General features: G+C 39.0%; 1 protein-coding gene across 1 annotated transcript; it reads left to right on the forward strand.

Moving 5' to 3' along the window:
• Positions 1-2,659: 2,659 nt before the first annotated feature.
• On the forward strand, positions 2,660-6,061 carry LOC149302449 (nuclear receptor subfamily 0 group B member 2-like). Its single transcript, XM_089482701.1, has 2 exons — positions 2,660-3,218; positions 5,820-6,061. The coding sequence occupies exons 1-2, from the start codon at positions 2,660-2,662 to the stop codon at positions 6,059-6,061; spliced, it is 801 nt and encodes a 266-aa protein (XP_089338827.1).
• Positions 6,062-13,297: the final 7,236 nt, after the last annotated feature.

Raw genomic sequence — 13,297 nt, forward strand, 5'->3', positions numbered from 1 at the left:
CTTGCATGTGTGTCTTTGCCCTCTCGTTGTATCATGTTTCCCTTTTAGTTTTTTTATCTGTCTTTTTTTTATCTCTACACTTTGTCAGTAAGGTAGAAAAGTACACAATTACAGAAGCTCTCAGTTCAATCAATCCCTCTCCAGGAACGCATGGGGGATGAAAAGATACCTTAATGATCAATAAGTCGCATGTGTGCGACCGTCTGCTGGATATGCGGAGCTGCATGCCCCAGACTAAATCATTGGATAGAAGAAAGCTGTAGACTAAATCATTGGATAGAAGAAAGCTGTAGACTAAATCATTGGATAGAAGAAAGCTGTAGACTAAATCATTGGATAGAAGAAAGCTGTAGACTAAATCATTGCATAGGCTGTGTACATGGCAATAACTGTAACTGACACCGTAACTAGGCATGTTGGACATTCAATGGGATGCCATTTTGTTTCTGGGAATATGTAAGGTGTGGCTTCAGAAAGTTGCATAGCTGCAGGGCCAGTGCAAGGATTTTGCCACCTTAGACAAAACCTCTGTTTTTCTGCCCCTTAGCTCTGCGCGTGCCGCGGCCCCAGTAGATCTGCGCTCTAGGGCCCGCATAGCTTTTGTAGTTGGGGTGTCTAGCAGTAGGGGGGTATGGGCAATTTTCAAGTAAACTCCTTCCCCACCCTACCTTCACTTTTAGGGGGTTTATTCACTACAGGGAGGATCTCGCTGATATAACTGTACATTGTATAAGGCAAGCCAAGCTCTTCCTGCAGCAGAAGCTTACTGGTGTTGGCTCTTCATAATGTTTAGTGAAGTATATGAGCTGAAACACAACTCTACTATACAGTACCCTCTACCTATTATAAGACCATTAGCTTTCATTGTTACAAACATCAATGTGGTGACATTGATGCGCAATGAAAGTATTCTGCTTATTATCTTATTTACCACAACAGATTATGTCTTGCAAAATACACAGGACAAACAAAACCTGAAAACCACATTTACTTTGTGGTGCAACAGAAAATGAAATGTTAAAAAAACTATTTATTGTTGAGAACATAACATTTGATTGGGAAGAGATAGCGTGAAAGGAAATAAAGAATACATAATGGGGCCAATAATGCCATGATAATTAACATAAAGTAAATGCAGGTAATCAGGAACAATACACCCTTACTAAAGTTACTAATGATCTAATCACTGCTAAATCTAAGGGCCACTAAACTACGCTAATCCTATTGGGCCTTTCTGCTGCTTTTGCTCTTTCCTCATTAACATCCTACTTTTCTGATCATACCTTCAGCGTCTCGCCTCTCCAGTAATATCTGCCCTTTCCCTCTCAGTTGGGGTGAGTTCAAGTTCTAGTACCCCTTCTGTTCTAACTTTACCTATCCTCTCCTGTTCTCGCTCCCTCCCTGCCTTGCCTCTGTATCTAACTGGATGTCTCCACGATTGCTAAAACACAACTGTCCAAAACTGAACTACTTATTTTCCTTCCCTCTAATGCTAACATTCCTTCAACATTCCTTCAACATTTTCCCTCAATGCCAATGGTTCAATCACCTCCCCATCCTCTTACACTCGCTGCCTTGGTGTCAACCTTGACTCTGACCTCTCATTCATCCACCCACACCCAGTCTGTCTCAAAAAACATAGATATATACACACACTTACTTTCCTGAACCAATGAAGCCTAATGTTAACACCGAAACACTATTTTGTGGTACAGAGAAGGAAAGGAGGGTCTCTAAGGGAAAACATTTTAAACTGGGGAGGAGGTAAGATTCAGGGCAAGGGAATTTATGAATGTACAAATGCATATTCTTTACCTGCCTCCCATCCCCGTCTAAAACACCACTTACAGGACAAAGATACTACTCCATCATTTAATTTGCAATGTATCCAGCTATAAGGTCACATTCAGGTCCAAAGTCAGGTTTTCCCTCATGCCTCACCTCTTTCTCTGATTTATATTATAGAAAAAACCAAGAGAGCCACATTTTATTGTGTAGCAGTCTTAAATAATCATCAGCAAACACGTCCCACTATTTACAGAACCGATGTTTTGTTTAAATGGTATAAAAAAAACCCCAACATGGTAAGAATTGTTCATGACAGTAAAAGGACAGCAAGATTAAAGAATCCAAAAATCTAAATAAAAAAAATTAGCTTTCTATAAGAAATACTTAAGTAGTTAGTAATTTAGTTGAGGAAACAAATGTTGTTATTGTTACTGTACTTGACACTATGGTCTGATCTCTGAAGGTCAGGCTAAATGATTTCCTGCCTTAGTACAGTTATTGTAACTGGCAGGCCTGATAAGTGACCTTGATATCATGGCACAGCATTCCACCATATCTCCCTGACAAGGGATGGTAAATAACACTCCACTCATTGTTCGGTTCCTATCAGTGACCAGCTCCCTCATTCAGATCATTACATTTGCTGAGATAGTGCTGTTCAAACCACGCCTCACTTCGTTGTGAATGAAAACACACTACTAGGCATAAAGTTCAAGGTAAATTTAGCATTCGGGTTCATTTTACTGTTCCGCTTGCTATGCATATAAAAAGATCCCATCACCTACTGGTTTGGCAGAAACACTGTTTTTCTTCATGATAGAAACACTGTATCAGCTCATGAGCTTTAACTACAGTCGGCTGTGACTTTAACATGGCTTGCAAATCCGAGAGGTTACGGAGCTGTCAGTGTAACAAGAATCCGGTCAACAGCATTCTTTTTCGAATGCTCAACTCAGAAATTACACAAAACAGACAACATGACAATCATCGACATGCTTGTACAACTTCCAGAGGATGCCCTTGTGAAGGCCACAGAAAGGTCTCCCTGAAAACCCCTGAAATAATCTGCAAGAAGGCCTCTGAAGTGTTACTGAAGACAGTGGCTTTCATTAAAAATCTACCATCTTTTTACCACCTCCCTCAAGAAGATCAAATACTGCTTGTGCACAGGTGCTGGGCTCCACTTTTCGTTCTAGGTCTTGCTCAGGAAAGAGTTGATTTTGAGTTCCAAGAACTTTCTGAGCCCAGTCTGCTCAAGAAAATACTTCTTAATCAGTCTTGTGACACGGCAGAGGTGGCATTGATGTTTCATGCAGGGGTCCCACTATCAGAAGTTCAAAGAATACAAACATTTCTGTGTAAACTCTGGAGCTTGGACATCTGTACTAAAGAATATGCCTATCTGAAAGGCATGGTACTGTTTAACCCAGGTAAGATGCAGCATTTTGAAATTACAAATAAACATGGTGTGATTTCTTAAGATATCCTTCAGATTGACTCGTTGTTATTGATCTGCATAGTACATGGTGGTCTATTTACTATCTTTTCAATTACTTTTTGGTAGCTAAAACTAAGCTCAAATGTAACTTAAAACTTAAAAAGGTTTGAGTTGAATTTGTCTTTGTGCTTGAAGACACTGCCAAACTGATGGCCTGTAGTGGGCACTGGATTTAAACTAAATGGAAACACCACAGTTGAACTTCAGCAGTAGCTTGCAATGTACTTACTTTTCATTTTGGTTGATATGTAGGATGTCAGACTCAATGACAACCAAACAGAAACTTGTAGTTCATTAACCCCTAAATCCCAAACTCATTTGTCTTTACAAGCACAAGATAACTTGTTATTAAGATAACAGTTAATGAGGTCCCCTGGCAAAGTTTAGCCACCGGGCTCTGACATCCATACACTCAACAATACACAGGTATTCTAGGTATGGCAGCTTACATGTCTGTCTTTAATAATATAGTATATTGGAAAGGTGCTGTTCCACTTAGTCAAAATATTGAGTACACTCTCTGGCAACATTTAAGCTGATCTGACAGCTTTGCCCTTGTTTTTAATGTTCAATCGCTTAAATCAAACTCAGAAACTTTTCAGAGGCTTAATATCACTTTACTATTTGACTCAGACATGCTATTAAAACCAGATAGAGTGTGTTGGGATTTTCAGGTAACAAACATGCAAACATCATTTGTGTAAAAAGTCTAAGCTTTTGTAAAAAGCTTAACATGAAATTATTTTCTATTTATGATATAGTGTATACTGTATGTTTAGCAACATATGATGTGTTTATAGAACATACAACACTTACATTTGTAATATTCTCCTATACTTCTAGTATCACAAATACCAAGAATCCTTAAAGAATCTTTTTGCAAATTGCAAAAGCAAAAATACAGCGAATGATCTCTTAGACTGGTCCATACTGATTTATTTTATTTAATTTGCTGTAGTATGACTTCGAATGTTTGACTCAGCATTTAGTACTTCCAGAAATCTCATTAACTTGTGCTTTTTGTTGTTGCATAAATGGTGGAATAAATGTGGAAGCATTAGAGTTAAGTCACTTTCACAGAGTGTGTGGGTTATGGCGATACGTGCAATTTCCACGTATAATCACCTTGAAAACATTTGATGTGGAGGAGGCTGGTAGCGCCAGGAGCTTTTTTTTTTTATCTGAGTTCAACCAGGACAGTCATAAAATGTACTGTGTTTATTGAAGGTAGTTTTCTATCCTATGTACTGATCTCACTGGCTGATTTGCTTGGGCTTGGAGCTTTCTTTCCATAGATAAATATACACATTAAATCAGTGATCTCATCTCGTCCAAGTCTCTCACTTTTTTGTAACCCTTGCCACAGACTTTAAACAGCTTTTCTGAGCCATGCATTTCTAATTCTCTGTTCGTTCCTTGGCACATTGGGTAAATATTTTCTATGAATGCTTCTTCCCAATACTTCCCCTTTTTTATTTTTATTAACGCTTTGTAAATCAAACAATCAATCACAAAGTTTATATATAGCACACAACACTGTAGTGGCTCTAAAACCTATTTTTTTATGAAAAAAACCTTGACTGATGAACCAGCCAGAGATTCACCCATACAAATTAGCAAGTTGGAGTGGGTTCAAGCCCATTGCCTGGTGTGGCCCGGTTCATCAAGAGTAGTGTATGCTCGATTCGTGGTGGCTCAACCTCTTTCCCTTGTGTAGTTTTTTGGACTTCGAGGGTGTCCATACGGAGGCTCTTGAAGACTTTGCTTATATAGCTGCTTACCTACTTCTATTTGTTCACCCACAAAATGAATGTCTAGTTCCAATTAGCAACCAGCTCGTGGACGTTTGTTCTTTTGAGTTGCAATATTTAGTTATATTATTACAATTTGCTTAAACCAGCAAATCTGTAGCTTCTCAGGAGCAAATCCTAGTGACAACAAAGATTTTAAAGACTTAAAGTCATCTGTAGATTTAAAAAAAATGCTTGTTGCTTCAAACAGATACAGCTTGAAATACTTCCTTCAGAGAAAAGGTACATGTAACAAGCTAGCAATGTATACCACAGTATAGTATACAGACCCATTGTCCACTCTATGTTCACCTTACAAAAAATAAGTAGCAATTGCAAAGCATTTTATTATAACTTGGTGTTACTAGGGTATCCGTTAATTTAGCTCACATTTGATGAGAACTTCCCATCAGTGTTGTAGACTCCTTAAAGAGACACCTTTTGAACAGTCTTCAATCTTAAAATGGAGCACAAAAGCAGAAGTATGGGGAGACTTCAGGAGGAAAAAAGGACATTACGCACATAATACAATGAACAATTCATTTACCCTAATTTGCATATGGTATTGCATGGTGATGTCACAAAAAGTGTGGGATCAACAATTAAAAAAACTTTTGGTCTATACTTTGTTGTAGTTCTGTTAGCACAATGTTTAGATCGATCAATATACTAATAAATCAAATTATGAATATTTATGATATTCAGTTATGACTGCTTGTTTATAGTTTCCTTTTTCCCCATAGGTATCAGTGGCATGAGGTTCCCACAGTATGTCCAGACTCTGCAGCTGGAAGCTTATCATACTCTAATGGAATACACATCAATGATGCACAGTGTGAATCATTCTCGCTTTGCATGGATTCTGGAAACACTTGACATTCTAAAATTAATTGACCCCAAGGTTATTACGGATCTGTTCTTTAAGCCTATCTCAGGAGATATAAATTTGGAAGAAATATTGCTTGAAACATTGCTCATCAAATAGGACAACAATTTAAGTTTTAACCTAAACTGTTACTCTGTGTCGCCACTGAAATCAAACTTAGTAGCCTGCTAGAATACTTGGAGGAAATGCTCTAATCGAATCATGTTTCAAGTAGTCAGTATGAAATATCTTCAAATCCAGCCATCTTGTGACTTTGGTCAAATTTATTCTAATCACTTAAAAAAATGTTTTGTGAAAGACAAAGCACTTAACTGGTTTAGGGAAATACATCAGCTTTGTTGGGTAGATGTCTTAAATCGTGACTAGCTGGAGGATTTTCACTCTATCAGAGACATTCTTCATTTGTTATGTTATGGTATGGAATATGAATAATCACACAATTATTTTACATATACAATACTTCACCTAAAATGTGTATATACATATATATATATATGTATATATAAATATATATTATTGTATGTGTCAGAGTTGTGTCTGTTCTGTATAGACGACATGTAACAGAGGTTCTGAACATTTGCAATCATCACTTATTTTTCTAGGTCTGGTAAGGTTCGGTTTGTCTATGATAAAACTGTAATAGGCATGTTTTATATATAGCACTAATTGCACTAGGAGGGGAAATTGCATATTTTGAGAGTAGCTTATGTGGCCTAAAAAAAAAGGTTGAACATAAGTTTTTCTAAAAGTTAATACTTGGCACTTAATCTAATTTTTTTGTTTTTTTTAACAATGCTGTTTATTTATTTTTGATGTATGATATCTATTTTAATCTATTAAAAATAAATTATTGAAAAAAATGTTGATTTATTTTGTATTGCCATTTATGTCAGTGATTCTTCACAAAATTAATTCTCATCGTTGACATGTGCATACAAACCCATAGGGTTACTGTCATTTTTTTTCTGGTGTTGTCTACTGTTGAGGAAGCTACAGGTAAGTGCAGTTGTATAGCCACTAATATTTCTATTATCCCTGTACATCTTTTTGAAAGGTTTAACTCATCTTGTGGCCCTGAGTTTGAGTTATGAGATAAGAAAATAAAAGCAGTTTCATACATCAGCCTGGGTAAACCACCCAAAAAATAACAATCACAGAGCAATCACAGAGACCACTTTCCTCCAAACATAGTCCTCAAGTCCATCATAAGTTCAGCATCAGGATTCCTTAAACATTGCTGAGGGTTTCCATTGATTGTCTGGAGCAGGATGGAATAGGACAGGGCATGGCCTGAGTACATGAAGAAAAGGAAAACCTACAAGAGGCCTGCAAATGTATAACAAGCTACACACACCGAAGCATGATGCTTTGTCTTTACGCTGCACAGTGTATCTTAAGGCCTGGCTTTTTCATCATGTGAAAAGCAGTTGTGCTGTACAGTTATGCACATCAACAGTATGGAGAAACACACCAACAAAATGATAGCACAACAAATTCCAGTAGGCAAGCATGGGATACCAGAAGTGCAGACCTGACACCCTAACCTATCCTAGTTAAAAGACTATATGCTCACATGTTCCTCTTCTTCTGTGTCAATATAGCTTAAGTAGTCTTCAATTTACTTCTGTATAGAATTTTATATTGCCCTTTTGTAATAGGGCTATATCATCTTCTGTGCTCCTTCTGGTGCTCTAGAAATTTAATGAAACGATTCACCTTCTGCCTTTCTCTAACCTGACATTTCGTTTATTTCCCTAACCTGCATTATAATTGTATTACAGGTTTACTTTGGATATGGTCAGGTGTGGAGTAACTACAGGACACAAGGGGCATTTGGTGGGAAGGGGTCTGCATTTGCTGCTTACTTGCTGCAGTGCAATGTATGTGTTTGCTTGCACTGCCTATACAGCTGTGATTGGTGGTATGCGTGTCCAGACAGGAGCCCACAGACAGACAGATAGAAGGACTCCATTTTGGGTATATGAACAATTATGGCAGTTAGATGCCTACTTCCTGTCTTATGACAGGAACAGCTAAGAAGCTCATTTGTAGTCACATGATTCAGACAGTTACCATGGAAGCAGCATTGGCAGTCTGCTGGTGGAAAATGGAAGGCTCAGAAGCACAGTGTCAGGATCCCCCCTCTCAAGAAAGCTGTAGCTACAGGAACACAGATACTCTACAGGTAGGAGCTGGGACATCTGCTTATATAAGTCCTGGGCTTTTTTCACTAAAAGGAGAGTTTGCATCAGAGATGTGGTTTCAACCCCTTGAATTTGGTATACATTATGGAGATCCATCTCCAGTGGCCTCCTTCTCCACCATCAAAACATGGCTGCCCCATATAATGCAAAATCAATACAATTTCTTCCAAATCTCCTCATCTTTTCCGTTATAGGTTATTACAGGACCAGCTCTACCTCTTTTGCTGTAGAAACCTGCCAGTGTTTGTCTTTCATAGTGAATAATCCATTGGAGAGTTATTATTATTGAAATGGAGAGAGTTGAAACTGTCCCTTTTGTGAATATCATTCTGCATGTTTATTTCTGTTCATGTATGTGCGATATCTCTGGCTATTCTTTTTATGCGTATCCGTGTTTGTGTGTGCAATAAATGTCCAATATGCCATCATAAGTCTATGTATAAATGCGTAGCAACACAAGGTCTCAAAGAAAGTAATAGTGATATTGTGCGCTTCAGTGATAACTCCGAGAAACAACTTTTGAATCATTTGGTGTTCAGATATTCCAGATATATAATAGCCCAGAAAAGGAAACAGAAAGAAAAACAAAAATATTTTGTAGTAACGTTAATAAACGTTGCTCTCTTGAATTTAATAATTAATGCACTCAATAATTCTGTAGGTGTCCAAAGAAATTCCAGGACATCAATATGACGTGTTTGTGGGACTCCAATAAAAAGCACATGAATTATTAAAATTGGGACATTGACAAAGGCTGACATTGACAAAGATTACAACATGATAGTTTTGCTTCTATTATATATCTGGAATATTTGCAAAACAAATGATTTAAACATCGCGCACAATATCACTTTTTACTCTCTTTTTATTGTGTTTACTGGTTGTGTGACTGAGGGAAACACATAGATATTCAGTACTGCTGGTGTATGTATAGGCATTGGGAAATTCACAACTTATTCACTCTTTTATAAGTTTGATGCAGCTCCTTAAGAACAGATTGTCCTCTCTTGTCTATGATTCCCTTCATGTCCGCTTAAACATGATTCCTCGGAACGCAACTTAACTAAACTGTGCTATGACTGCCCATAACAGCCAGCTACTAGGTAATGCGCTCTGGGTGCGAGTGTGTGTGTATTTATATATTTATATATACATACACAACATATTCATATAGATTTTACAAGGGGCCCCTTTGACAGTGTTAGCTGAGGGCCCCATCTGATCTTGATCCACTCCTGCGTATGGTTCTCAGGATGTCCCAATTTTAATGGCATACCCGAATACGCCGTTTGAAAGAATGAACTGTTATAGCTGTGGAGCAGTTGAATGAACCCTAGTAATCCAAGAGTGTGCTTACCACAACTGCCTGGCTGCCGAGTTCAGTATTCAGCATTATTAGTTATTAATTTTACCTACAAACAGCATTTAGCATAAGCCTGTATAAAAAAAAAAAAGGGCAGCCGAATAGAAGACACAATTAAAAAGCAATTACTACTTAATAAATTACCAAGTCACTACAAAAAAAAAATAGAGTATTATAAAACCTGAAATAAAGGGAATACACCCAATCACACTGCAAAACACTGTAAATAATCAGTAATCGAATGAAACCAGAGGATAAATGAAGCTCACAAATCCTGCTTCGTGACACTAGAAGAAGAATATTCAAAGAAGTATGGCATCAGGAATTGGTGCCTAAACTACATACACAAGTGTTGGTTTACACATTTCTTTACACAAATGCTATGTGGTGCTCTAGAATTCGGGAATATTTATATATTTTTCCTTTATTTATTTCATACAGTTACAGTTGTACCAGCACCGAAGTATAAAATCAGTCTGTCTCATCTTCCTGCACTGCACATGCGCAGTATTATTGAAATCAATAAGATGTATATATTTTTTTAACAATTATATTAGATGAAATATTTAATTGAAGTTGCTTACAGTAAAATAAAAGGTGTAAGACGCCCAATTTACTCCTTTTTCCAGAGTTTTTAAATTTTGTACCCAAGTTCTTAATGCTGGGGGAGAGACATGCCTTTGGCTGCAAGGGAGCAGGAGGCTAAACCTGTCGCCAGCTGCTGGACCACAAGGGAAGAGCCTCCTCCAGAACCTACAGAGGTAGGTAAGCTGGGAGGTAGTCCTAAATGTGCATGCATGGAATAAGTTTGTATATGTAAGTGTGTACACGTAGAAATGTCAGTACATGTCAATGTGGGTATATGTATGTGAAGCTACCTATGAAGCTGAAGTTATGGCTGGTTGTTTTACACATGTCCTAATTTTTTCCCTAAAAATCTATGGTAGATTTGTACCTGCATATTATACTCATGTGCTTATTAAACATGGGTTCTTATTATTTCCAAGCACTGGCGTAACTACAGGGGCCGCAGAGGTCTCAGCTATGATGGGGCCCACCTGTCCCTCAAGAAAACAAGGAAGGAGCGACAGGCCACAAGAAATATACCAGAGGGAAGTGGAGGATGTGGTAAGTACTGTGTGTGTGAATGTATGTGTGTGTATGTGGTATTTATTTGTGTGTGAATGTGTGTACGGATATATCCAGTATATATATATATATATATTTATTTATTTGTATATGTATGTGTACATGTATGCAGAGAGGCAGAATAGAAGGATGAGAAATGTAAAAGACAGGCAAGCAAGACATAACATTGAGAAAAGAAATGAACAAAAAGAAAAAAGACCGCAATAGGTAGGGAGAAAATACAGAAAACAAATTTCTTTAAAACATAGACATTACCTGGATAATAACCAGGCAAATAAACTTGTAGCTGTCTTAAAAAACTTTAGAGCTAACAGTGTAAAAGGGAGGGACAAGTGTGTGAGCGACATGGATGATCGGAGTATGTGAGTATGTATGCATGTGCACATGTGTGGTGTTAGACAGGGTATGTATATTTATATATATATATATATATATATATATATATATATATATATGTTTGTGTAGCTGAATACATGCCCCTGAGCATCATCATATCCAACCACATCATAATTCATTACCCCCACCACCACAGCCAATCTCCCTGCTCCCTTCTCCATCTAGCCTACTTTATCTACACAGCATCACGAGAGCGGAAATCCGTAGGTTCGCCGTCAGGAGTTAAAGACCTTTAACTCTTGGAGCGGGGAGACAGACCAAGTTCCCCATCAGGAGTTAAAGGGCACTGCAAGCGACTCTATGGTCGCCTGCAGAGGCCTCCTCTTTTTTCCCCACGAAGACGAACACGAAGACTTGGCCAGTGCCCAAGTCTATTATTAATACACACAATCTTGCACTTACACATACTAACACACACATACATACTCATTCTAACACACATAGTAATGGTAACATACACACTTACACATACAAACTCCTCTAACACACACACACACAGTGTCAGGCTCCTGGATGTCACCTACCTCAGCCAGCTTCTTCAGGGTCCCCCTGTGTGACCTCACGATCACTGAGAAATGAGAAATGTGGGTAGAAGAAAAGGGGGAAGCGATCAAAGAGAAGGAAAGAGATAAAGAGAAATAGCATGAGGTAAGGAGAAAAAAGAGGAGAGAAAAAGAGAAGGACAGACAATGAAGAGATAAACTGAAAGGGGGAAAGAGAGAAGAACAGAGATAAAGAGGAGTAGGCTTAAAGATACCAAAAGAGAGATCAAAATAAAAGGCTGAGATAAAGATGAGGAGAGATAATGGGACGGGGAAAATCAAAGAGCAAGGGGGGGGGAATAAAGAGAAAGGGAAGCGGCAGGGAAAAAGACGAGAAGTAAAGAGAATCTGGTCCTGGGACCAGTCCTTATTTATACAACCTGGGCAAGTCATATGTATGCAATATGGGTGCTGGGCAAGTTCTATTTGTGAAATCTGGGTGCCAGGGCTGTCATTTGGGGTGTGCGACCTCTGATCCATGACTGCAACCTTTCCTACATTGTTTATTTGACCTATATCTTCAATGCTGAGTTTGCATGTGGTTTACAGTTGATCTATGCCTGCAAGGCTGTGTTTCCATGTGTTTATTTGATCTAAACCTGAACCACATGAGGTGAAGAGAAGTGTGGTACAGTGAAGGAGGGGACCAGAACACCTAAGTGCCTGAACACCTAAGGTTGGCACTGATCGTGACTCACGTTTTGGGTTACACGCCAGGATCGCACCATTGATTTACTATGCTCCTCTCCTGCCCTGCACATGTAGTGTGGGGACGTCTGACTGTAGTAGCCTCGACTCCCGGGCTAGGCCCCCTGCAAGAACCAACCAACCATCCCCCCAATAAAGACACGACAACCATAGATTTTGGGTGTAAAAAAGGCCACAGCCGAAATTTATTTAAATGCAGGCCATTGCCACGCAGACCTAAAACCAAAAATAGGTGCGTTAACAGGACAATGACCAACACACAGAACAATAAATAACATAAATTAACATAATTCAACATTAACCATTTAATGTAAACCATCCCAAGCTTACCAGGTTATCCAGGAACCACACAGGGAAGGACATACCGAGATGCCCAAACCCAAACCTGAGGTTCCCAGTTCCACCTACCAGGAAACCTCCCAAAACCAATGCTCTCCCATCAGCATTAACCCCCTAGATACCTGGTAAGCTAACGCACGACCGTGACAACAAACACACACCAGAAGAACACACACACAAGAGGAATAGGGAGGGAGGGTGGGACAAAGAGTGAGTGTCAGGTGAGCCAAAATGGAGACTGCTCCATTGGCGCCAAACCCCTAAATAGCCCACCGTTAACCCCTCCCCCCACATTCAAAAAATGCCGTCAGGACCTATCCCTGCTCGGCACACAGTCAACGGCCCACTAAGGCCCATTCTGAGCACGTGGGCTTCATTACGCGGACTCGCGCTAGGGTCAGCAGGAGGAAAGACTACACTGACTCTGACGGTCTCCTCCTAGACTGCAGAGTCAGCAAGTACGTTTGTTTGTTGGCTTGGGTTGGGTTTGGGGCCAAATTGCATGCTAAGAAGTGCGTGCGTGTGTGTGTGTGGGGGGGGGGGTCAATCAATATTAAAACTGTCCTGAGCATACATTTAACACGCAATCCACTTTCACTGAAACTTTTAGATGACTCATTCAGTCAAGGCTGAA

This window comes from Sceloporus occidentalis, unplaced genomic scaffold, assembly GCF_023333645.1.
Source record: "Sceloporus occidentalis isolate IW3139 unplaced genomic scaffold, rSceOcc1.0.p SCAF_19, whole genome shotgun sequence".
NCBI classification, from domain to species: Eukaryota; Metazoa; Chordata; class Lepidosauria; order Squamata; family Phrynosomatidae; genus Sceloporus; species Sceloporus occidentalis.

Bases quoted from the DNA above. Each gene is read 5' to 3' on its own strand.
- LOC149302449 (XM_089482701.1), top strand. From the start codon at position 2,660: ATGGCTTGCAAATCCGAGAGGTTACGGAGCTGTCAGTGTAACAAGAAT. The intron at 3,219-5,819 runs GTAAGATGCAGC...TTTTCCCCATAG, and splicing joins CATGGTACTGTTTAACCCAG to GTATCAGTGGCATGAGGTTC.